A 27,196-nucleotide genomic window follows, 5' to 3' on the forward strand; every position below is an offset into this window, starting at 1 on the left:
AAAAAAAAAAAAAAAAAAAAAAAAGTTGAAATTTCATGCCATTTAGGCTTCTGTTCGGCCTTTTGTTTTTTAAAGGAAGCTGATTAAGAAACTGGTAAAACTGAAACATCATTACGATGATGCTGTGTTCCATTAAAATTTTATAAATTCTTAATACTTCCTCTTCACAAGCTTCCACTTAAATGAAAAAAGACTCAAAAAAGGCGGCGGGGGAGCAGATGGTAAAATACCATGGTCKTCTCTGATAATCTGGAGCAAATTAAATATTTATATTTAAGCAAACCACAGTGTATTATACACTCTCACTTCTATTTGACCTTAAACAGTATTCAAGAAGCTTAAAAAAAAAAAGCGTTGAGCAGTTACACACAAACACATCAGCCACGTGCACACATGAGCACACTCCACACCTTCCCTATAGACACGTAACCCACCATCTAAGGAGACACTCTCATGGGTGGCAACACAGGTTTGAGACAAGACGACAGACATTTAACTCATACATTAAAAAGATGAAAGTAAAAATTGTTCTCTACTTTTGAGAGGCACATAGTAAGGAAAGACAGGATAAACTTTATTGTAGAAGGTTTTAAAGGGCAAGGCAATTAAGTTCAATTCAGTTCCTACAGAAAAGGACAAGAAAAAGCTTACTTTGCTGAGCTGGGATATTAGACTATGCTTTCTGTTATGGTAGTGAAAAAGTAGAAGATAGGGAGGGTATATGTCTTCTTTACTGGATGCTTTTTTAAAAACGAGTCAATGSACATCTCTTGGGGATTCATGAAACCTGCTTGGTCCTAAACTGATTGAATGGCTTGGATTAGATGATCTCCGAGATCCCCTCGAGCCCTATATCAAAAGCAAATCAAAACTGATCTGAGTTGGACTATCAAAGCATGTACAAACTTCCAGAAAAAAATATCAGGATATTTTAAAGACAGGAAATGAGCAAGTTGATGGATCACAGCAAAGGTACCATCTCCTGCCGCACACTCCCTGGACCAGCACCCTGCTGCAGAACAGGTTCAGGAATGATTCAGCGGGTGAAGCCTGACGCCCTACGCAAACTTACTTCCTGCCGACTCATATTTTCCAAAATATTATCACAAATTATTTTAAATAGAAAAAAAAATGAAAATATAAATTCTAGTCAAGGTAACTTGCAGATCTTACACAGTTTGGTTTATGTTCACAAATCTCTTTAATGCCTCAGCAAGTAGGAAAGTTATTTATCTAAACTGAAAACTCAGACTTTTTTTTTTTGGCGTAGTGGTATTTGTACTAACTTTCAAAGATCATTTCTGCAAAKAATATCAAGTATCTTCTCATTAAAATTTTTATAAGCTTTTTAAAGGTTAAAAAAGTTAAGAACTACACAATTCAAAATCATAGTGTCTGACAAAAATCAATGTGGATCAAGAAAAAAAAAACATTTTAGCTAGAAACACTAAGATACAGTTTATAAAAGTGTTCAAATTAATGTAATCAGAGCCTTCAGAATGAACTTGTTTATACCAGCTTATATCAGTTAGATTTTATCTAGGTGGATTTTATTGTTATTATTATATACATTATATTGTATTAATTTGTGAGTCAATTCTCTTGAAGCTCATTAGACAGCAAAAAAAAAAAGTCAGCTTGCATGTCAAATACTGTTACTTGCTAATGTATTTTCTCTACTGCAGTTGAAACACGTAAGAAATTTTTTCTGGAAATTCAGTTCATGTTCCATCAGCTGCCTCTGGAACTTAGACATCAGCTCCATTTTAAGTTATTAAAGCATAGTGTTTTGTGTTGTTAAACCTACACATCCTGTTTTTCATACTGAAGCATGCTAACATTTCATAATCAAAACCACTGCTGAAAACTAGGGAGTATTCCCTCCCAGCCCTCCTCCGAGAGATGTCATCCTGGCGGAAGCCCAGGGTTCTCCCCCAGGACAACAGACCAGATTCTCCACGTTACTCTAGGAGTAACTTCTAGTAGTAGGAGTACTTCTTAAACTACTTTGTTTCTACTTTTGCATGGTTTTGAAGTAGTTCAGGAACATAAGCGGGGAACGGTTTTCACGCATACGCGTTTTGTGTTTCTTTCATAAAGAGAAAAATGTACGTGGCACAGACAACAACTATCGTACATTTATTCAGATTCCAACAGCTACTTTATTAAAAACAAAAGCACAAAATATTCATAAGCAGTGTATGGTTAAGTTTTTCCACTAAAAAGAAAAAAAAAAAAAAACACACACACACAAAAAAACACGCTATTGCAGACTGCTACAAAAGCTAAACCATGTCACCAATACCTGGACAGCTCTGCTCAGGCAGCTTGAACATATTACAACCCAAAGGACAAAATGTGAGAATAAACATACTTACTGGGAAAGCATGGAAAAGCAGGAAGTATCCAGGAGATCAGGAGATACTATTTACTCAAGTATTGCAGTTCAGTGACTCAGTAGAGACTCATAGCCAGTCAGAATTATCAAATTTGTTCCCCTCTATTAAACTTAATTTTCCATTTCCTGGTCTACCTCTTTGTACCAAGCCTTGTTTTGATTAAGCCTCCCTAGAAGAGACATGCTGCTTTTCAACTGTCCCTCATTTTAAGAACTTGCCATATTTCATCTGCCCTGCACAGACCAGGTTACTTCTTACTGTTGTGAATTATTTACTCAGCAAAGGGCAATGATATTTTAAAGAATTTATTTATAACATGCATACTGCTCTGCAAGCATCCACCATCATTCACAGATGTGTGTTACTTTTGCGTAAAGGAAGAAACCTGTTTTTTTCTCGCTGAATCCTAGACACGAAAAGTGACACCAGCAGGGGAACAGCCAGGAGGCAGCCCTGCTCTTGCAACAACTACAGCAGTGCACCAGGGACCTTCTTTCCCAGCAGCTTTGCTTACACGGTGCCACTAGAAGAAACGGTTATAGAGCAACGATGCCCAACTGCAGCACACCGCAACAAAGCCCAACACAAATGCTTCCTGCACTCTTGCCCACTCCCTCCTGTTTCTACGTACAGTTCGGCGCGCTACCAACACTCGCCACGACGGCTGCCATGACTTGAGGCTGTCACTGAAGAGATGAACATCGGAAGCCTCTGCTTTCACGTACAAGGACCTACACACATTCTTGTCCCAGCAGGCGTTCTTAATAGCGCTTGTATTCAAGGCCAGGTGTTTTTTGCTCACGTTCATTTTTTAGTTCTCTTCATATTTTGAGCACAGACTTCAACATTTTTTGTGGTAGGGGAGCAAGTACCTTCAGTAAGATCTGAAGCAAGGAATACGTTGCACAGCACTGTACAACAGGGAGGCAAGAGCAGACTGCCACATGCCCCTGTGCAGGTAGCTCTGGCCACGCACCATCGGTGGGCAGTGCTGGCAGAGCTCAGCTACAACACCAGCTGCTTCAGAAACGCTAAGGAAGATCTCCAGCTTGCAACTCTCAAAAGATTTTTTTAATGACTGTTGAAAACTAAGAGAAAAATATTTCCTGCAAGTAACAAGGTAGGAATTAACAGATCAGGTGAGGCAAAGATGTCACAGCTGTGTTTTGTTACTGTTCACAGGCTCAGCGTCCTTAGGTCACAGGCCTTGTAAGTGCCCAGTCTCTACATTTACAAATTTCTATCTTACTGCAGAGGGCAGGCAGATTTAATAACTGACATGAGCTTTTAGCTCTTATAGCTCTTGTGTCTGCTTTCATTATTTCTTTTCCACTTCTCTCTCTCACATATGTTCAAATATAATTAAAATTTATTTCAGCCTGAATTTAGTATCTTGTAGTGGGAAGGATCCCTAAACACCAGTTAGTTAGATCTTACAAGTTTTGGGATCTAGAGCCATGACGGCCTCCCCCTGATCATTCTGGTGGCTGCGATATTCCCCAAATTGACAGTCAAATATAATTTATGTTAAGCTCTGGCAAGCACTCATCTGACCTCAGTAAAGCCTGTTAATGATATCTAGCTCTTCCTGTGAATTCTCCAACACTAGCTAATAATGAAAAAGTCTTCAGAAATCTCTTGCCTGAAGAAAAGTAGAAATATAATATTCTCAAAGACAAAATGTGAATTCTCTAGTTTCTTCTGAAGAAAATACAGTTTCCAGAGAAAGATATAAAAGGACTTTTTATCTTAAATTCAACTACAATGGCATTTAGCATTCTTAGCTCAAACATCAACTCACTAATCAATCCTATATAGTAAATTCAGACCAAGGAAGGTATTGGTCAAAATTAATTATCTTATACATTCAGAGGTTTATTTTTAGGTATGGGAAAGGAAAAAGTGCTGGTTTGCTGGAACAATGGAATTTTACATAGATAATATTGGAAGGAAGTCAAACCTCAGAACRAAAGTTTTAGGTAAGCTACTACAAAATGAAAGAAGAAATAAGTATAAACATCTGTTTAAGTACCTTGAAGTGGCACAAGGAGAACGTGGAAACATGAAATACGCATTTCTTTTTGACCACAAAATTTGTGCTACTCTAACAGTGTTTCACTAAATATTCTAAAGAGATGCAATATGAACATATGCACACTATCTATCAGCAAAYGAAGGCTTCAGCTACATGTAGCACAGCCAATTAGCTCACTTACACCTATCATTAATGGGAATTCCTAAGCCAAGCCTTAGGAATTTGAATCTTGGTTCACCAGGAAACAAATACAGCTTGTGGCTGACTGATCAACACAAACAGCCAAGRAAAACCAGAAGCACTGCAAAGCATTCAAGTCCTTCATTTTAAAACACAAAAGGAGAGCTCTGATGGCACTGTTCTTATTAAGTGACCACAAGCACATCATTAATTTCCCTAGGATAATCTGCCTTTGTGATTCTTAAAAACCAAGAACAGCAAAGCAATGAATTATGCCCACCAATGAAGCCCATGAGATTTCATGCAATTCTTGGTTTTGCCTTTACTTAGGCAGTTTATTGATCATCTTCAAAGAGGAGAATCACTATATTCGGCATTATTATTAGCAGACCATCACCTAGAGCAAAAGAAACAGAACAGTGATTTACAGGAGGGCCCAACGGAACCTATTCCTGCCCAGTGGCCAGCAAACCTCTCTGCCCTCTGACTCCTGCCAATCCTTGTGTGAAAGCCTTCTTAACTCACCACRATGCTTGGGTCACTTAACCTTGCAAAATACCTTTGCACAAAACATGCTGTAAAATTATGACTGATAAAATAGAAAACAAATTAAACCACAAAGTAGTAATGCCAACAAAATAAGACTAAGCCGATTCTTCTGTAAACAGGACTGACATTTTCCACGGAATTATCTTGTGATAAATAATCCCACATTATACAATCTTTATGATAATTTATTCATACTCAGAACATTCAGTAGTTGTTAGGAAATTTGTAAAATCAAGAAGGTAACAGTATCATTACAGAAGTATATTAAATGTTTCATCTATAACAGAATCAAGAATAGCCAACAGAAAGGGTTTTAGGGTCTCCAAACTTCAGAAAGCATAACAAAATGTGAATAAATTGAATGAAGCATCATTTCGGTCTCTTCAAAAAATTGTGAGTGAAAAACTGAGACTACTTCTTGTAAATGAATAGGATACTTACCAGGGCAAAGATCCCTTTAAAAACTAAATTGACAGAGAAAAATTGTACTGATTTGGCACTCTGCATCATAAGGTTACAACATTTTTGATCCAGTAAGCAGAGCCCTCAAGCCAAGTATGACCTTTCTTGGAACTACAAATAAAACAGAATTCTCTATCTATCAGCCAGCACTAAATGGCAGAGAACACTGCAGTGATGAGGGAGGAATTTCTTCCATCCAGGAGAAATGTATTTGGGGAGGTTGATGTTTTGTAATCATAACCTAATGTTGTGCCAGTGAATCATGTATCTGTGCTATGAGTAGCCAAAGACTGCAGTGATGAAGCCTCTGAATGTCAATGTAAAAAGATTAACCATCCTGACTCAGGACAGGAATTAAGCAGTGACAGTACAGACATTGTTTTTAACTTAACCACATGTTTGAAACACAAATAATATGTTCTGCTTACAAAGATGAAGCTGTTATGTTCCATTACACATGCTGACTTTAAGAGAAATCTAAAGACATAGGAAAGAAGGTCTGTGAATAGGCTGTGAACTCTGGAAACCCCAAATTCAATTTTTGGCTTGGAAACAAACCCACCAACTTATGATGCACAAATATCCTCTGCCCTTTGGGAAAAAAAGGAAGGTAACATTTCTCATTATTATAAAGAGCAGTGAGAGTTCCCTTCACTGAATGAAGGCCACTTAGTGAGCACTTTGTGACTACTTCACTTTAAAACAAGGGACTTCAGAGTTCAAGGGATATGTAACTTATTTTAATCAGTTCCCATTTATAACCTCTACCATACATATGGATACACTTAGAGTAAACTAAAGACAAATGAAATGCTTCATATGTCATTACAAGAGCCTTACCGTTTGTAAATTCTGACCTGCCCATATGAAACTGAAAAAAATGAATTTTGTGCAACACTGGAATTCTGGTCAATAACCTACAAATGAATGCTTATGTTACACAGCAATCTTAAATACTACTAACATGTAAATTCTAAGGATGTTTATCTTAGGTGATCCTCTTCATGTATGGCATATAAAATCTATTCCTCTTACCTAGCTAGTAGCAGGAAATTAATAATTAAAAAAAATCCACCTCTTGTAGAACTGCAATATTAAAATATGCATTTCCTTATGCTACAGGAGTTTGTATGATCTGACTCAAGGAAAAGGTTCAAGTAAAGCCATATATGAGCTTAAGTCTTACTGCTGTAAGTCCTGTACATACATTTCCCATACCTGGGACTTGTTTGAGAAAGATCCTATGCAGCCATCAAATTGTAAAAACAAACATAACCAAAAAATTTTTAAAAAACCCAACCTTTCATTAACTGACTTCATGTGCAGGTGCTCACAAAACCCTCATAAAGCCCAGTCTCACCTTAGCCATCTTAACCACTGGTAGACTGTCAGGATCACAAATAAACCACACCACAGAAAGATGCCATGACAGCTCCCCACAGAGCTGTCTTCACTGCCTCCCAACCACGTTCCCTGAGTCTGGTTTGAGGGCAGTTCATCAGCAAGTGCTGCTAGATCCAGGCTGTTGCTCTCTTGGCTCCCAGACAAGCTGCTTTGACGAGGTGCCATTTGAACACAGCTCAGCTGCTTCTGCTTCTATATGTTACCCAAGCACTACACGAGTTTGTAATCAGCCCACCCAGAAAGAGAACGTGAGCAGAACACCATGCAGGCTTTGAAGAAGCCAGCAACAGTTTGTGTGTAAAATAATCTATTTTTTTCCTTTACTCAGATACTCTGATTATCCCAGCTCTCCACTACTCTATTTATACAGAATCCAAATTGCAGTAACCTGTAAAATATTAACCATTTTTCCTGCAGTGTAACTAGCGTATGAAGTTTCCACCACATCTCAGCATCATCTCCCTTTCTGCTGTACCATTATAACTTGTGGTGGGGCAGGAGGCTGTGCTATAAATCAGGTCAGTGAAATGATCTAGCTTAAAATCCAAAGATTTTGAGGGCCCCTCCTGGAAGATCTAACCACTGAAGTGCCTGGTTCTGAAGACAACTGCACAGCACAGCTCAACAGCTGAGAAGCTGCAGCACCAGGAAACAACTGCAACTGYGCAGGAACTTCTTAAAATCACTTTGGAGCCAAATGTATCACGTATCTGTGCCCATAGCAGGATGCTGGACTGTGCAAGTCTGCCAGCACCCTGTCTCAGAGTGTCAGTAATAACCCTATAGAAATCTCATTCTTTGCTTAAAGAAAGAAGGATTTGGCAAGGTTTTTCTCTGGTTGTTAACTGCATTAGGAAACTGCTTTTTTTTGGTTTACATCCCTACTGAACATACCCTAGAATGATCAATTTATTTTATTTAAAAGTACCCCTCCTCCAGTTTATTAGAAACATCACATTTTGCTTTCTAGTCTTTTTATTTCTAATTTATGTAAAGATTGTTTTGAAGCAGGAGAACAAAGACTGCTCTCTAAAAAGATGATTTATTTAAAATCAATTATCAGAAAACAAGATTTTCTTTCCCAAGTGTTAATCTCAGGACTTTCTTTTTAGGTTATATAGAATAAAATTACATAAAATACACTTTCGCTTTTACGGCGCCCTTTTAAGAAAGCTGGGTAATTTTTCAAAGCATCTTTTTAAATAACAAACCCGCTACTGAATTGAGGTGTTTAGGTATTTTCTGAAGCTTCCTTTTTAGCAGTCTGATGGCATAGTGGCTGTAATCCCCTCTCAGTTTACATAACTAGCTATTATTTTTTACAGTAATGTGAGTAATTGCAAACCTGAAGAAGCCTCTCAAGTCTTGTTCTCCAAACTAATATTTACTTAGAAGAAAAGTCCAATAGATGGAGGCATGAACATAGGAAGAAATATTTAAGCAAAGTCACAATTCTTGCAGGCAGCTAACCTCACGGGAATTCATTTTCTGGTGGGTGGCAAAAGAAAAAATGTAGTCTTGTTCACAGAAAGAGTAGAAAACAATGACCATAAATCTCCAAGTTCTTGCCAAGGATCAAATTTAGAACTTTAGGGAGAACATTTATTTAAATCAACACCAAGAGAGAATTAAGAAATGATACATACCTTATCTACTGGGAGAAAGTCATTGTCAACCTCTATCGACCTTGGTCTTAGCTTTATAGGTTTGTCCTTGAAGATATCTCCAAAGCCAACACCCTTGACCTTCTTGGGTTGGATTGTTGTGCCTCCATCGGCTCCTTCAGATTTTGTGCTGCAAGAGTCACCTCCATCACTCTCAGAGCCTGTAGTATCTTTTAGGCCTGTGAAATGGAGGGATGAAAGAAAGAATCTTAGGTGTTAAACCCAGTAGTTTCAAACCAGACTGTGAATGGAGAATGATCCCTCCCACCATCCCCTAAAGGAAAACAAAGCCATGAAAAACAGGTAAAGAAGATGCTCTCTGTGCCATGCACTCACTCTGGAGTTTTTAAGATCTCTTTATTTTATCACATTGGTGTACTAGCGAGAACTTACACCAACACACAGAACATGCACACTCCAATATGAAAACTTTATTCATTAAAATAGCCATTCCTTGAGTACCAAGAAAACTCTTCATCCATAGAAAAAGATTATTCAGAAGAGAATCCAAGAAATGAAAGAGTTAAATTCAGTTCTAGGGCAGCTATTCTATAATGCCACTTAAAGCTAAAAAGCATTCAGACCAGGCATACTGTACCTTAAATCTGTATGACTCACATCAAACCAATTATGCAATTAGTATCTAAAGCTACATTACCTAACTGGGAAATATAAAGCTGAAAGCTGTTTAAACAAATTTGCAATCAAATAAGCTGCATAATATGTTCCCTGCTGAAAATTAAATCTCTCTGCAGCACAGCCAGCCTCATAAGAAGAGCACCCATGCACGCCATCCTCTAGGAATATAATAAATCAAAACTGACATTCTGATTTGCATTACTTCTTTCAGTGAATAGGAAAATTTATCTACACTTATCTGAAAATTTCTGCTCTTTGAATAACAGAGGCCACAAATCCAAAAAGGTGATGCTTCAGCCACTTTACAGAATGGTGCAGAATCAGGCCCAATACTCACTGGAAGCAAAAATGACCCTCTGAAGTTTCCTCCCATTGAGATAGCCTCCAGAATCATTGAAATCTTCCTTCTTACATTACAGATTGAGCTAACTACGATTCCATGGGGAAAAAAAAAATACTGCAATTGCTGCTACTACAGAGCATGATTAAATCCACCTAACGACAATGAACCCAAATTATCACATTCTACTCAGAAGCATTCGTGGTGCTACAGACATTGATCTTATGAGTCAAAGAAAGAAAAAAAAAGAATCTAGTTTTCATATCTTCTTAATCTTTCTTATATGGAGGTCCACAGATCAACTGCAATGGATTTTTATAATAACAGGCTACCAGTACAAAAGAAAGAATCATCCTTAAAATCTGGGCACCCAAAATCAAATAAATATTATACATAAATCTGTTTCCCTCTTCCCTTATGTACTCTAGCATGTAATCTCTTTCTGCCAAATGGAAAGAAATGGCATTAAGAGCAGATAAAAATGATGCGGTCTAGCAGATCCCCATAAAAGGTCTGCAAGTTGTGAAGCATGTGGGAAACTCTGTAACTTCATAATGCCTCAGTTTCTACAGTTCTCTGCCACTCTCAGCAGTAGGAGTAGAATAAAACAACACCCTGAGCTGAAAGCATCTGAATACTGTTTCCAGTCTAAACTAGAACAAATTCACAAAACTGAACAAGGCAATATCTAAAGAAAGAATATTTCACTGAAGTCAACTAAACCCCCTATGAATAAAAATTTTAGTAATAACAACATACAATACATCATTTCCTTTCCTCTCCCTAACTCAAACGATGGYTTTGATTTTAACAAGCCTAAAATCCACAAGATGAGAAACTTCTTCAGGAGAGCAGAAAARGGAAGAAGAGAGTTCAAGGTAGAGTTCCTCACATGTTTTCTTGATGTTCCATCCACAATGATTCATTAACAACAAAGGCAGAAAACAATGATTTTCTGGGGCTTGGAACATGGGTTTTGATTTTGTTGGGTTTTTTGGTCTATTTTTTAAAGTAGGATCATTTCAGTGATCWGGCATACAGCACAGGCCTACAAATGGTTGCAACAGCCCATCTGAGAAAAGGGTAGGAACCAATGAATTCTCTGGCAAATAAATATATGTATCATGACAATGCTCAAGAGGGCAGAATATGCAAGGAGTCTTACTGGTAAAGATTTGTCTGAAGTCTGATAAATTCTTTTTAGATATTCTCCATCCAACAATTTTCTGTGATTTAGGCGAACACTAACTTATTTCTAAGGAGAGACCTCTTGTCTTACTGCTAATTCACTATGAAGAAACATGATCATCCAGTAAAACGTAGAATCTTCATCAAAGGCTCCTTTAAGGAAGCCTTCTGTGATGAACCACAGAAATGCTCCACATCCTGAGGCCTATAGACACAGCTTCAAAATCAAGAAGGCCAGGGGCTCACCTGTTAAAATTGCTTTTAACATCAAGGATGTGTGAGAAAAGGAATTCAGGAACTGTGTCAGGCCAGGATTTTTAGCAAGAATGTTAACCAGAAAAATCATCACACACTGCTTTGTTCTAAGATTTTCTGTACCCAAAACAGGAAAAGAATAGAGATGCAGAATTAGAGAAAGCTCCCAATTAGAAGCAGACAAAAAGTTCTGCAAAACAGTTTGGCTCTCTGGCCTCTTGAGTGCCTGCTAAATTTACCTATTGAACAGAAATAACACGATTCACCTTGTGAGGGTTCAATTTAGGTGTCATTGCACAATTTAATTGTTCCATAAACTGTACAAGACCAGAATACAAAATAATTTGAAAGAATTCCAAAAAAGACTACTATGACTCTTTTTTTTCTCAAATAGGCTGAGGCCTTTATCTTTTTGCTTGGGCCTTTCTACTTTCCCCAAAAGAGCCACGGGAAAAAGCTTAAAGCTGATTTCACTAGTTTATCACAGCAGTCTGAACAGTGGTCTTCATGCCCATCAAGAGAGTAAATTCTGTGTGATTCTTCCCTTCCAGAGCTCATGGAGGCAATAATCTGTGACTTCAAGTATTCACTGTCACCCTGCCCTGCACTGTGGCAGGAACACATCCATAGCGGAGCATTTTCACAACACAGAGGCATTTGCAGATATGGGGTTAGATCAGTTAAGCCTGGCAGGTAAAAACCTCTTCAGCCAACATGTCAACGTCACTGCCTTTCTCTCATTCCTATACCTTGTTATGTCTTGGACAGTAACAGAAAAGATGAGAGTTATACCAGCAGGACTGTTCTAGCTTTGCAAAATATCAGTCACTAGGTTGTGGCTAAGAGAGAGGCTAGAGGAATTTTATTTACAGCTTTTGTCTTCAAAGAGAACTTACAATGAATAATATTTGAATATAAAGCTTCAACAACTCTAAACTCTACACAGATCACAGTGATTGACCTCTCTTTGCTAAACAAAAGATCCTTTTCGAGCCAGGATAAGAAAACTATACTCTGGCAAAGGTTCCCCCTTTCATTCTTGCCAGAATCTCCTAGAACTGCTCTCTGATGGAGAGTAGAAGCATGCTGAGACCTCCCTCAACGAGTAACTGAGTTTCGTCTGATAGGAGCCATCACGTTTCTTAGCCACCCTCTGAAATGAATAGGAAAGCTATCTTTAAAATAAGTTATTAAAATAGGTTTTCCATGTCACTAATTGTGGGAGGTGACATACATTTAGAGCTGAATCTTTCCCAATGGCTGCAAATACAATATGGAAGTAATTATGAGAATTATGCAACAGGTCTCACATGGACTTCCAGATCTTTGAAGCCTGCATGAAAGAGAGTTCAGAAACCTCAAGAGGTTGCAGTAAGAACTGGGCTTTTATTTCTGGGTCATCATTTGTTTTTCATTATGGAGTCTTCATCTTCTATTAGCATTCTTCTATGATGAAACATCATACCTTGTATCAGAAGCCTTACCTCAGGCTTCTAGCAGATTGCCCTAGCATCATCCATCTGTGCTTGATGGCAATTTGAGAGTCATTTCATTCCCCGTGCTGCTGCACAACTTTGTCTCAGCACACAGTCCTGATGAGAAGTTCATCCTACAAAGTGGCAATGGCGGAGACTAAAAGAGGTGCTATTCTACATTTTGACTAAAACTAAGGAATATAGCTTTCATTATCATATCCCCAGTACCATGTTCTGTCACTCTGATTTTATTATTTATTTTCTAGTTGTCCCCATTCTTCCAATTCAGAGATGAGCCAACCTGAGCTCAGAGAGTGACCCAAGAACAGTCTTCTAAAAGGGTGAAGTTATTTGCTTTTCCTCCACAATTCAGGCCTCGTCTAAGTCTCTTAAAAAGTATTTGGACTCCAAGAATGACTCTTCACTCTATGATCCTATCCCATCTGACTTCTCTCCCCTCAAGAGATGGGCAAAAGAAGCTACTTAAACCAGTTCTTCTATGATCCTACCTGCCTCTTTTCCTCTACGAGAGGAGCAATCCTGCCAAGCTTAGCTGCAGTTGGCCTGGCTCCATGTGCCTCTCTAGCCATGCCTACACAGGCAAGGGATGGCTGAGGTAATCGCTCCTCCCAAAATGGAAAACATCCATGTCCTCATTGACTCAAACACTCCCCTTTTATTCTTCAGCTTTTCAAGGCCTTTTTCATCACTCCTGCAAACAGCCTAGTAGGAGAAGAGAGCTGGGTGGGCAGTTTCCTTGAAAGAGAAATGCAGCCCACGGATATAGCGGGGAACTAAGCAAGAACTTAAGTGACCTGGACTATCAGGCTATGAATTTTAAATAAGGAATTTTCTGCAAGAAGAGCTAGAGTTAGCAGGGCGGTCTGGCTGCTGAACGGGTATGAAGGACTGAAGAGTGCTTCAGCTGGTGCAGTGATCTGCTCCTGATGACCAACACACCCACACAGACTGAAATAGCTGCAGTGAGGCAATGAACTGAAGCGTGAAGAAGGTAAGGTCAGCAGCTTAGCAAACTACTGACTTCRGAAACATCTTTCTCTTTTCTTCTAAGGTTAGTTGCTAAATACTTCAAACATACCCAGGACAGGATAAGAGCCACATTAGGCAGGCCTGTATTTATTTAACAGCAATTTTTCTAGAAGCTYCAAAAAGTTAAATGCATTTGGATAGCTAACTAGTCAAGAACATAACATTAACTCATTTCTTGCTAACGTCTCTACTATCACACAAGTCCTAATAGTGTGAAACCTTTCCAGACCTTTATAATTTCACAGAACAAAGTCTTTTTTGAGTCTCACTTTACAAGCAAATTGATTTTATTATTTTGCCTAAATTTATTGTTTGCAAATCATCTCTAGCACCATAAGGCAGAATCAAATCCAAGTATTAAGTGGCTTTTACAGTAAGCTGCTTAAAGCCAGAGTAATGGCAACATCAGCAGCAAGAAGTTAAAATTTCCAGGAACCAATTGCTCCTAACTTTTGCCCATGACAAGATATGGGAATACTGAAATAAGGCTCCCTAAAAGCATTCAAAGCTCCAAGATTCGAAGTTGCTTCATGGTCCTTATAAACACAAGATAATWTAGGATTCATGAAGATTAAATCCTCACAAACATGTCTGGGGGGAATTTTGCAYTTTTCTTCCTCTGTGGGTTTATGGGGTATATTAGTTTTCTTAAGATATTTCAAACACACCACACGCCTGCTATAACTGTTACCGGTCTTCTGAGAGCAATATTCTGAAATGCACCAAAACAGATTAGCTCAAACAGGGATTAAAAAGAGACCACAACATCAGACTTAATTTATCAACATACAACATYCCCAGAGCTGTGCTGGCATCAGACCAGGACACTCTAAAACTGAAAGATATTAGGGAAGATAAAGGACTGTGTAAATTAAAGCAAAAGTAAACAGCTGTGATAAAATTAACTCCATTCAAAGCAGGAAAAGAATTGTTCTAAATAGGTTAATACACATCAGGRAAAAAAAAGGAATACATTGTGAGTTTTACAGAGCCTTCTATTTTAGGGTATTATTTACCACTTTAATTTTTGTTCTTTATTCAGGATTGTTTCTCTCTAAAGAGGCTCTATGGTACTGGGCAAAAGAGAGACGCCGCTGATGCTGCATAAGGTAGCTTTCCCCCAAACTTGCTCTCAGCACCCATGAGGCTGGCTCTGCTGGGCGACGGAAAGGTCAGCTGTTTGGTGGCACACACCTGAGACAGTGCAAAGAATTGCCTGATTTGGTCTGGCAGCCAGAGAGAAATGCTGTCAACTGTGTTTCCYGGAATAAAGCACTGTGTAAAGGGAGCTTATTGGGATTTTTGCCTTTTATGGAAGGGAAGGGGAAATGTGGGCTTTCCTTCTATTTCGAGAAGGATGGYGTGGAGCGCCTGAGTGACCAATTTGAATGACAGAGAAGGTGAAGCTGCACATGGTAACTGCAGGAGGAGATGGGAGAAGAAGCGCCTTCCTTCTTTTTCCTTGCAAAGCAGCAGAGAAACAATACAGCCTAGCAGGGGTTATCTCGAGCTTGCTTGCTGCAAAAGTCCTGTATTTTGTTGACGCCATCCCCAACAACATTCTGTACTGTCATTAAAAAGAACAGAAAAGGCAGTTCGATTTTAAATATTAGTTTAGAACAAAGCTATGTTGAATCTTCAGAAAATCAAGGCTAATAAATTTATACATTCAAAAACCAAATTCTTAACCAAGAGTTATATACACAGRTTGTTAACGTAGACTATCTCAATATTAGTCAGTATTTATCATTCTCAGTTATATTCCTTGAAGAAATGTAACCTTGTAGTCTAAACACTTTGTCATTTCCATTTCGCACACTCGTTTTCCTTAGTGCAGTGGTTCTTGCCATATAACAAACAGCCCCAAGATTTTTATGCTTTCACAAGAAAACATGCAGGGAAAAGGGCAGCGGTGGCCTGCCCCACACAGCAGCATGCATTAAAGGCAGTGCAGTGCAAGCATCCTCTGCAGCATCCTCTGGTAGCTTCACCTCAGCCCCAGCCATTTCTCTGAGTACTGTAAGAGTGAAAAAAAMCAATCCTTTGTTTGGAAGTTTTGCAACCGTGCTATGCCTTATTGTTGTCTTGATTTCTGAGTTATTTTTTCATCTTGCTTGTTCTGACCAAGTACAGGAACATGTTGCGTATTGAATGGGAAAGACCCTACAAGCAACCACAAGCAAAAAGATTCTTTTCCTGCCACTCACAGAAAAATGGTCTTTCATGTGATTAATGGAAACCYGCTTGCTAGTGGGAGCCCAAATCTTTGACGGGATTTACTGTGTTTCTCCCAGTTCCTCCCCATTCCATCCCTTGCCATCTGTACGTTTTCCAGACAACAGTATGCTTATTCTTAATCAGAAAAATTCCCTCACCCATCTTTTAGCATTGTTCTTTCTCAGATATTATTTCTCATTGTAGCAGCTGGGTATTTATTATATGTTCTTTTCAGTAAGCAAGTTAGAAGTTGAAGAGAAATAAAAATCTTAACTGTCCTCTCTCCAGAATTGTTAAGATTGACATTTGGGTTTCTTGTTAACTTTGCTCACATTCAGACACCGTTAATTGGAGTTAATAACATCATGAATACATTAATCATATTGCTTTCTTTGAACTCTGATCAGCCACTGTTGCTCAAGGATTAAGGAAAAAAATCACGTGCCGGAGCAATAGAAAACACAAAATTAAAATTACTCACGAATACTTCTGTTTCAACGATCCTGTCTCATCTTCTTCCATTATATCTAATATCTATTACTGACAGCATTGTGGATCCATATATAAAGAAAGAGAGGCAAATATTTGTCATTCTCCGGCATTGTATATGCCCCGTTCCTCAGTTGTAGCATTTTCAAAGAGAAAAAAGCGAAGGAAGAAAGAGAAATTAAAAAAAAAAAAAAAAAAAAAAAAAAAAAATCCAAGAAGCATTTTCCGAGGAGGAATAGGAAGGTTGTAGGATGGCAGAAAAGAGGGCAGTGATCAACAAAATTACATATAAGTAATTTTTTGTTGTTGCGTGTCCCTCTTCACCCAGCATATGCAGCAGCAGGAATTTACTGACAGCAGGTTAATGAGCAGAAGGCCAAAGGAGTTAGAATTACTGCTGAGTGGAGTCCAGCATATCTAATGACCTAAAAAGCCATGTCAGCATATGAAGACAATGTTGGGTGTTTATGCAGGAGAAATCTTGCATATTCCAGTGAAAGGTTATCTCTAGAAGCGGCTACATACTAATTCAATAACATTTATAAATTTTGGACCTTGTTTACATAAGAAAATTCCTTTTAAACACAGCTGTTGTGAAATTGCTTTCAAAATAAAATTCTCAATTTAACACTCCACGTATATTTGAAAAGTAAAACTTTCAGCTTGTTTCAAAAGTTGAGCAACATTTCATGTAATGTGATACAGGTGGAAAAAAAGCACCTGTGGGACATAAGTAATCTAAAGCTATGAACTGACTCTTGAGCTTAACTTACGGAGAAATCAGAAATGTGAAATTAGGATAGCTCTGGGTTCCTTTAAGCAGACATCCCTAAATGAAAACAATTCCGTGGACTGTCTCCAAACAATTTTCACTGGAGACATAAGCACATGGATATTTACCTAAAAATAAGGACCATAAATAGGATATGAAACGGAACAAATTGGCCAGACCTTCAGTAGGCCTGTTTTGAAAGAAAATTAGCATGCAAGAAGTGAGCTGCCAATAGATGCAACAGGAAGAATAATGAAATCTCCTTTCTGCATGTTAGTTTTGGAGATAGTATCTCAGAAAGCACTAAGAATGTCGGTTCTCATTTGGTTTAATCTGCTCCCCAAGATGATCTTGTTTTGTGTACCACCCATTCCTTTCCCGGTATTTTAGTTTCCAGGTCAAACCCAATAAGCAACAAATAGGCCAGAAACGTAGCTGAATGTCTGGCCTTCCTCAGTGTAGTTTTACAGAGAAGTGAAGATACATTTGTAGCATCAAAAAACACACAGGTCTGAACCAAATGCCATRGGAGGTAGCATTAAGCAAGACAAGACATCTTTGCCCAACTTTGAAAACAAAGGTTAGATGGGCATTTGCCCAGAGCAACATGAGACAGAATCTAATGTGGGTTAAGCTGTTTTCTTGCAGCTAGTCTATCAGGAATACTGCTGTACCAGTAGAGAGCCATCCAACCATGGACTCAGTGAAATCAGTCTTGATGGCACTTATTTGGTGCCACATGGCATAACCAGAGGCTAGTATCGATCATCAAGTGAAATTAAATGCAGAATTCTAGCACTACTGGAAAGGTGACTGAATTCTTCCTGACTTTCTTATGTTCACCCCCTATCCTGGAAAGAAGAGGAAAGGCTGCTTGATACTCAACCCCCTGGAGAATGGGCAGAGCACGGACAGCAGGTCTCCCAAAACCTTTGAAAGGTAACGTTAGGGCAACACTGCCAAGAAAGATTAAGGTTGTTAAATCAAAGGTTCCAAAGGCAGACCTTGCATCTGATTTGAAACTAGATCTTGAAGACAGAAGTCAAGCACCTGGGAGATTTATTTTGTAAATCCTTATTAGCTAAATCAGATAGGTAGGCGCATTCTTAAAAACAGAGGTGATCCATGGAGACGATGGTTGAAAAACTCTGCAAGAAGCATGCACTTTAGGTGCATGCACTTGAGGTGGTGCGTAAGCAGTCCTGAAAGCTATAAAGTGAGAAGAAAGCGTAAAATGTGAAGACAACTAGCCACATGGTCTAACTCAGCCAAACCAAGAGTTTGGCTGAAAGCTGGAGACAAAATAGCTGCAGAAAGGAGAGGCATCCCTGCAGGCAGGGAGACCACGGAGCAGCAGCTGAGAAGTAAGGGAGGGAAACTCTCAGAGCTGCATGGATCCACAAAGAAGAAACGTCAGCTTTTGTAAAAACACAAACAAACCAGTAAACCCCATGAAACAGCAAATCCCTCACCCAAACCTGGGTAAGAGCAAGTTAGCAGAATATATGACTACTACTTCAACACCTCATCCCATGCTGCGAACATTCATAACCCAGAAGTCCTCAGAGATTGGAGCATAAAACCCTCCAGACAGAAGGGAGGCAGAAGGGCAGCCCAGCTTGGACATCTCGAGGAGAAAGCTGGCTGTGAGGAAAGTAGATGCCAAGATTAACACAGCATCCTGCTCACTGCAGGGCAGGGCTGAACACTTTGTACTTAGCCACCTGGAGTTAGAATGTGACTCAGAAGGATCCCTTTCTGATAGATTTCTGGATGAAGAAGCAGGTGGAAAGACAGACTTCTCTCTACCTTACTTCCTCTGTCTTGCATCTGGTATCACCATCCTCTCTTCTTCTGCATTAACATGGTAGTAGAAGCATATGAAAAGCAGCATATGTTCCAGGTTTCCAGAATGCAGAAGGCAAAAACTTTAAGGTGAAATGAAAGTAACTTTGTATCTTTTACCTACTTCCTTTGCAGAAAAGCATATGAACCAAAATTCTATGAATAATTGCTGTCAAAGGCAGAATGCCAAAAGAACATGCAGCAAATAAAAAAACATACACTTTGTTCTTTAATAAAAGCAAAGCATATTTTACACATTTAGCAATCATAAAATAGAAATTTTATTCTTAAGCAGAGTGATTCTAATTCAAAGCACTGTGGTTATCAACAGTCTTCATGTTTCAGGTGGCAGAAATGATGGGACCAAATTGTCTTAATTTCCATACCTGAGACCTAAGCATCGGGTGTAATTCACAGTTCATTGTAGGCTTGCAAACATATATTATATGGACATATAACATATACATGCACAGAAAGAATGAATGCATTCTCATTGCATCAAGGATAGACAGTTCATCAGCAGCAAATTGATTTTAGCTTACAGATATGTTCATATAGGGCAGCCATAAGTGAGTAGCAGTGGCACACTTTTACAAGTGTAGGTAAGTCAAACAAGTACTGAGGACTAAAACTGTCTTTAACATGGCTTGTTGATTTTGAAACACACTCACTGTTATAGCGTCTGTAGCTGTCAATCTTTGCCGGTGCCACTCTGTACAGAAATGTCCCTTCAAAGGCAGATTTTCCTGATAGCAGGCAAGARAAGGAAAGAGGAGAAAAAAGAGAAGGGGCAGGGTGGGGGAGAAGAAATCGAACGATGGTAAAAAGAAGGGAGAGGAAGAGGTTTTAATCTGTACTTTCAGTGACTAACATTTTTAAGCCGTATTAGCAAAACAACGAGAATATTAACCAAAGTATCTGATTGTACATGAAGTTAAAAATATTCTTACTGCATGTATGTCAGATAAAAGAATCTCATGATTTTGCTAAAGCTGTTCTTCATTATGTCCAGCAGAATGCATTGCTTCTTAGGTTTTGTCTCTTTAATTTAATTAAATGCCTTTCACATTCAGTCTCCTCATAAAGCTCAAGGAAAGCCTGAAAAAAACTAGTACTGCAATGATGTACTCACGCTGGCTCACACTCCTGATGTAGATGTGGTGCACTCGAACCAACACAGCTGACATCCAAAAATGGTACTGAAATGCTCAAATTTCTTCAAAGTACCAGAATCCTGTGAGCATCTGAAATACTTCATCTTTCCAAGAGAACTTAATAGAAATATTTTGGAAATGGGACCTGGTCTTTAATAATGTTTAGCTGAAGGGATAGGATATCAAATTTTGAATAAACTGATTTTTCAGCCAATAGTTTAAATCAGGTGTTTTGATTAACAAAAACCCCAAAATACTCAAAACTTAAAATACATTCAAAAAACCCAATTCCCATCTTAAATCTTTTAGATAATGTTTTCATCATCAAAAATATGGATTTCTTGCTTAAAAAAAAGTAAAATTCAAGGGAAGGCAAGGGGTATGAGCAGTTGATTTTCTTTTCTTTTTTTTAAACCTGAGCAGCACAGGCAAGACCAAGAACRTACAAATATCAGCTGCCAACCTCACCTAGATACACAATGGTAACAGTGACTGCTTCCAGTAGAATTTTACAGGAAAATAGCTAGTACCTGTGAATTGTCTCAGCATAGCAACACACCCATTTTGGTACCAAAACGTAGATTAGGTTTTCCTGAATATCATTCTGTTGGACTTTCAGAAAATGTAAAGCTATGCTCATTTATATATTATAAAAACAGTTTGTTTGTATTATTCTTGTTTTTTAATTAACCCAAAAAATTACCCTTGCCTTGCTTTTACATAACAAGGAAGCAAAAATTCGGTCACAAATCCATTTTCCACCTTGCTTTTACAAGTTACCTTTAAAATAACACTATTAAAACTTTCCAGGAGCAGTTAAGAAATTAGAGAAAGTATGTTAAGTTTCATGTCAGTGAAAAGAGCTGGAAAAGTGAGAATGGATATCTGAAGTTTAAAGAAATAAAATACAGTAGGTTGCCTGACTAAATCATCAGTCTTCCATCAGTCCTAGCTCCGGTATCTATGATTTCTTATTGGCCACCATGAAAAGGGTCTAAGTATATACTAAATGAAGCTCAGTAATTTCTGAGCAGACACACACAAGAGAGAGTAAGACAGGTCACCTCTAAATGTTGTGACATTGCRACAAACATATCAAAATACCTTTGAAATCTTCTTCCTAATACTAAGTTCTTATTCTTTCAGATATATTTCATTTGATTGCATGACAAATTCTTTGCTACCTGAAAGGCTGTAATGACAAGAGGTATTCAAGATACTCTTGAGATTAATATACCATATCTGAAAAATCTAGAAAATAATTAAGTTTATAATTCATGTATCCATTTAACATAGTAATAAAATCATAATGTATGCTTCTTGTTCATGCTRTGCAACATTCCCTCAAAGGAAAACAATGTTTTATCCAAGGGGATGCTTTAAAGAACATGAAACTGCCATTCACTGTAAGAGTACCTAAACCTACCCCTGTGTCTTTGAAGGCAAAAAGCTTGGCAGTTGTCTTACAGCTGAAACAAACAATTTTTTAAAAAAATGTTTTGATCCTGTAATGAACTCACTTTTCAATCTGCTGAGCACTCATCATCTGAGAGGCACTMTCAGTTCCAAACCCTTTCAGTTAAGGGGCAAGTAAGGCCCGCTATCAGCAATCAGCATTATTTGGGCACCTCCAAAAAGACGAGGCATTTTCAAAGTGGCTACGTCGTGAAGAAACTTTCCATGATTCTTCTATCGCAGAGCAAGAGAAGAAGCAAGGATAATTCCTTCCAGCCATTCGCTCTGATCTGCCATAAAATTTCTGTTGTCCTAGATAAAAATATGGCTATAACAAAACAGTAAGAACAGACAGAACCTTTCTCCACATTGGACTTACATACCTAAATACCCATCAGCTGTATTTTATACCCCACACAGAAGACGGAAGCTCCTGTGTAGGTCATAATAGGAAGACAGAGAAATACATAATTTTATTAGCTTTATTCCTAAAAAGCAAAGTTAGACCATTTTTTTCTTCCATATTTCTTCCACTATGAGTTCAGCAAAAATTATATTCGTTCGTCCAAAAAAGACTCTCTCTAGAGAGGGTCAGTAAAAAGTAATTAAAACAAAATCAAAGTAATACTCTTGTGTTTGCACAGGGCACTTTCTCCAAAGCTCCCATGCTCCTTTCCCAAATCTTGCAGTAAACCTGCCAAGAACCGTCTAATCCTCTTTGTAAGCAAGGTTAAAGAGTTGAAGGTTGCTACTCAAAATTTCAGTGCCACAGCCCAATCCGCTGCAGGTCTCCCTAGCTGCTGTGCAGAGCCTCAACAACCACCCAATGTTCTGCCTCAATGCACAGGTCCAGCCACTCAGAGCTGACTGTTTGCCCAGAAAATAAGTGAATAATTTAGAATTCACATTCAAGATTTCTGTCTTACAAGTCTGGTGATACAAACTGTACACATATTCAAACACTGTTTCCAGAGAAATATAAAGAAGCTATTACAGATTCAAGGTACTGTCACATCTTGTCATCCACAGGAGGAGGAATTGATTTAGAGGCATCAGTGTGCACCTATATGAAATGCAACCTAGAGCATTTCAATAGGTATATTGGGATAATGAGCAAATCTTCTAGGATTTGCTGGTTTGTTTTCTATTTTGCTGCATTTTAAAAATAAATATGGATACCTGAAATTTATCATGGCCAATCACTTTTTAATGCAGGATATACAAGTTTAATGAAATTTCTGCAATCCCATTATGGAGATTTTCCAATACAGATAATCAAGGTATCTGAATATAGCTCACAAATACCTCATAAATCACCATGCATTAAACACTAATATCTGTAACAGCTCCAGAAAACCATCTAGAAAGAAATGAGCTGATTCATAGTTCTGCTAGGGGAATGCGGTTCTTAATCTGATGATGTCAGTTTAGAAAGAAAAAACAAAAACATTAAAACTCTGCACGAATCTCAATACTCATTGAGAACTTTTTCTCATTGAGGATGTTTACAGCATTCTTCTGTTTTACAAGTATTTTCCGAAACTAGCTCCTGAATAACACAGGATCTTAGCTAGCCACAAAGCTCCTCCATACAGTTAAATTACACACAATAAAAGAACAAAACCCATCTCTTAGCTATAGTTATCTTCAATTTAGTTAAAGAGGTTAAACCAAGATCTATGTTGACAGTATCTTCTCAATAYAAGCTCTACAAATTATAGGTTTCCTTGACAGTCAGAACCAGCACACAAAACTGATTATTTGAGCTGATCGATAAGTATATGCCATTATGGATGTTGGCAAAACAATCTAATGTTCTGTGGCTGCTTTCACACTGTCAAGTGGATATTTGTATTAAAAGGCATTTTTAGGATGCTCTTTATAAAACGATTTTTTATTAAATTACCTGGGGAAGAAATATCCTTTCAGTTGGACAGAAGAAACTGAGGACTCCATCCTGAACATCAGCATTTACCTTTATCACTGATAGAGTACTAAGCACTATAAAATGCATGGCTGAAACTACATCTCCACAGTTAGTTCTTCCAACACTCACTATATTTATAATGAAAGAAGTACTTGATAGCATATACAGGTTACAGAGAGCAGTTTGCCATCTCACTGAAGTGAGCAACTTCACTTAATGCCCTTTTGCTCTTTCAGTCACACTAACATTGTTAACTCTTTTAAAAATATTTTAAAGCAATGTTATTCATAAATATCATTAGCTGCACTGACCATATGACTATGTGACCAGTGCCACTACACATGAATGCTACTCCATTATAACACCAATATGAAAAAAATTCATCATCACAAATGACAGGCTTTTTAGAACCTTATTTCTGTGGGATGGAATAAAGCTGATAAATTTTCCTTAAATGGAAAAATAAAGTAAAGGAACTGTAATGACTTTCTGCATTTCACTGAACTATAAATTAGGCTTTGGTAAGTTCACACTGAAATAAGCTAACAAAAATATTGGAAGCTCTTTCGCTTTTGCCCATTGCAGAGATCTCAGCAGAATGCTACACAGCAATGAACATCATCTTACTGCTGAAACCAGTATACAGACTGTAAAGAAACAAACTGGGAGGTAAACAGGGAATTATCCTTAAATATGTAAATAAAGATCTTTTTTTTTCTTTTAATGACAGATTCTTGACCACTGACTTAGAAGACAACATTAAGAATATTTGTTCGAAAAACAGAAAAACAGTATGACCAGTAAGTGTCTATTTCTTATACAAGCATATTTTCAGTTCAGCTTATTCTTCAAGGGAAGCTATATATAAGACAACCCATTACTATGCTCAACTATTGCAAGCTTAGTGATCAAACATGCTTTTCACCTGCAGCAGTACTGGCCCACTGTAAGTGGGAGAACAAAGTCCATGTCCCAGTTCTGGCCTTTTTCCCTTTGGCTGCAGGGGCAGTGGGTGACGGAGGTGATAGTAACATGCTCAGCACCTGGAGGGAAAAAGTGCCGCATGTCCCACACCGATAATTATGAATCTTAAATCTACTGGAGTCATTGAAGAAGGCATGGCACTTTAATCCCTTATTTAAGTAAGCAGAGATACTTTGCAGATCTTTGATTATTTTGCTCAGCTTCCACCTCTAAAGAAAGAAAAATCATTTTAAAATATAAAGCCAATAATTATTGCCTTCTGTGTTCTTGGTCTGTCACAGCTGGRCAGGTTTTAACACAAAGTATTACAACTCAGACAGCATTGCCAATATTCACTTAGCATCATCATCTGATCCTTTCACAGCATGAGCTAAGAACAAGGCATTTGAAAACACTTCCAAGCAAGAGAGAAAAATAGAATACCCTATCAGTACGTTGGGGGTGAACACAGAGACATCCAAACAGAACATCAATAAGCTTTTTTCCTTACTTGGCTTTATTTGCTCTTCCAATGCTATTCCAACATCATCAGAATCAGACAGTTCCTTTATGAAGTTGGAAGGAAACATGCCAGTCTTCCCGTTAAGTATGCCTTCCCACCAGCCCTCCTCCACCTGCACAAAGACAGAAACAAAACAAAACATACGTTTTAACATATACATCACTTTACAGAATTACACTAAATATAAGCTTTTCAATGAAAATTAAAGYAATGATTTTGAGCAGTTACGACCATCTTCTTTACGTGTGATTTGCACATTATAAAAGCTTAAATTCCCTAAGTAGGCAATGGAGAAGGAAAAAATCCTGCAAAGGGCTATCCAAAGAATCTAAATTAGGTATCTGAAATTAAGTCATGTTAATATTCCTGTTTTCCTCATCCTAATCAGAAATACTTTATTTTAGAAATGATGAATTTTGCCTCTTCTATAATATATAAAAGTAAGAAATCTACAGAGAACAGAGAATAGAAAAAACAGTACTAAAGCATATTCTTCAGAAGAGCTACTGAAATAAATAATGAAATGGTCAGAAGGAGGAGAGACATTTCCTAGGCCTATCCCAGGAGAAAATATCGCCTAAAAAATGACTAATTGCCCCCTGTATAACCCATTCGCAATGGAATRGCAGTGTCATACTATGAGATGACACCCCTTAAAAACCAGATGCCTTTAGATTTTAATTGGAGAGCAAGAAATTACCTATTCTGTTCATCAGCTAAGCACATCCTTGACAGATAAATATATACCATCTATCAGACACTGTCCGTTCACCAAAACATGACAGCATCAGTCTGTGAAATATGAACCTCTAATACTGTTTGGTCCATCTTTCCTATCTCTCCTCCAAACAAAAATTATGAAAACAGGAAGTTACTTTACTAATTGAGAGTGTTCACATATTCTGTTAAAAAAACAACCACCCCCACATTTTAAATGGTACTAGCTAATTACCAYAGAAAAAGGTCTGTTTTGCATCACCTATCTTTTAAAATCTCAAGCTCTTACAAAATATATTTGTTATTTAATATGTTCTCATTATATTATACATGCAAGTATTTCCTCAAATTAAAGAGGAAGGGCTTTTTTTTTCAGCTTAGCTACATGCCATGATGTACAATTCTACTAATAAGCAAATTGTTATTACTTCAGGAGTGTTTTATATGTTTTCTTTCCAACTTCCCTTTCAGTTCCCTTGTCCTTTCCTTTTTTTTTTTTTTTTTTTTTTTTTTTATTTGAAGTAGTTTAGAAAAGCACAGCTACTTTCATTTAATCTCAGTATTTGTTCATGAAAAAACATTTTTTTAAAAAATGCATCAGTAGTATCAGGGAGGTCAAGTACAACTTTGAGAATAATAGCTATAATCATGCTGCTACTTTCAAGAGTAGAATACATTTAAATCACTCAATGGCTTCAACTGAAAGTTTTCACTTGATATTCTAAAAGGCTCTAAAAGGTAATAATTGTTTTTGTTCTCTCCAGAAACTGTAAACCACATGGAAAATTGAAACTGAATGATCCACCACAGTCAGCAGACTTTACAAATTATAATTATAAATATCTATGTATTTAGATACAGTTATATAGAAAATACACAAAACAGCCAAAGCTCATTGAACTAAAATATTTCAATTTTTCTAGTGCACTATTCCCAGATGGCACTATTGATTAGACCTTGACATTATATCATAATATATGCATTAGCTGATTGACCAGAAGATAAATCACAACAGAATTAGCCAAGGGCCCTGCTTCGCAAGATGATGAGATTACTTAGTGAAAATACAGTGACTAGTACCACTCAGTTCTATCTTTCCCTCAAGTAATTTTGTGCTTCATACTTCTTCTAGCATAACACTTCAAAATTTTCTTATAAGCTAACATTAGCACTCAATGTGGCATGTTTACATGTGCATCGCCATGTATRTATACAGAAATACACATACACATCTATACATTGATAAACCAAAATTGGACACTAATATACCTAAGCACTTACTAACTTATTGTAAGTTTTATAGCAGATAAAAGGACATATTATCTGAAAATATCATGTCATATTCCATAAACTTACCAATTAAAGAAAAATCTGAAGCCAAAAAGAAGTTCTTCCCAAAAGAAAATTCAGAATGATGTTAGCAAGACAGCATAGGTCCAGGTCAAGCTGGACTTCCCRAAGATTTTTTTACAAAATCTTCATTGAAAGCATCAA

The 27,196-nt window shown here is 37.7% G+C and overlaps 1 protein-coding gene across 4 annotated transcripts in view; it reads right to left on the reverse strand.

Moving 5' to 3' along the window:
* The window catches only part of SH3KBP1 (SH3 domain containing kinase binding protein 1), a 231,679-nt gene that overhangs the window by 82,075 nt on the left and 122,408 nt on the right, over positions 1 to 27,196 (reverse strand). For all 4 annotated transcript variants that reach the window (XM_085323139.1, XM_085323140.1, XM_085323142.1 and 1 more), the window contains 2 exons: positions 24,974 to 25,097; positions 8,676 to 8,872 (listed from right to left, as the gene is read on the reverse strand). In XM_085323139.1, the coding sequence (XP_085179265.1) occupies positions 8,676 to 8,872; positions 24,974 to 25,097 (321 nt within the window). The remainder of the gene's footprint in view (positions 1 to 8,675; positions 8,873 to 24,973; positions 25,098 to 27,196) is intronic.

The sequence above is a fragment of the Rhea americana genome, unplaced genomic scaffold (assembly GCF_003343005.1).
Source record: "Rhea americana isolate MKP2758 unplaced genomic scaffold, rheAme1 scaffold_82, whole genome shotgun sequence".
NCBI classification, from domain to species: Eukaryota; Metazoa; Chordata; class Aves; order Rheiformes; family Rheidae; genus Rhea; species Rhea americana.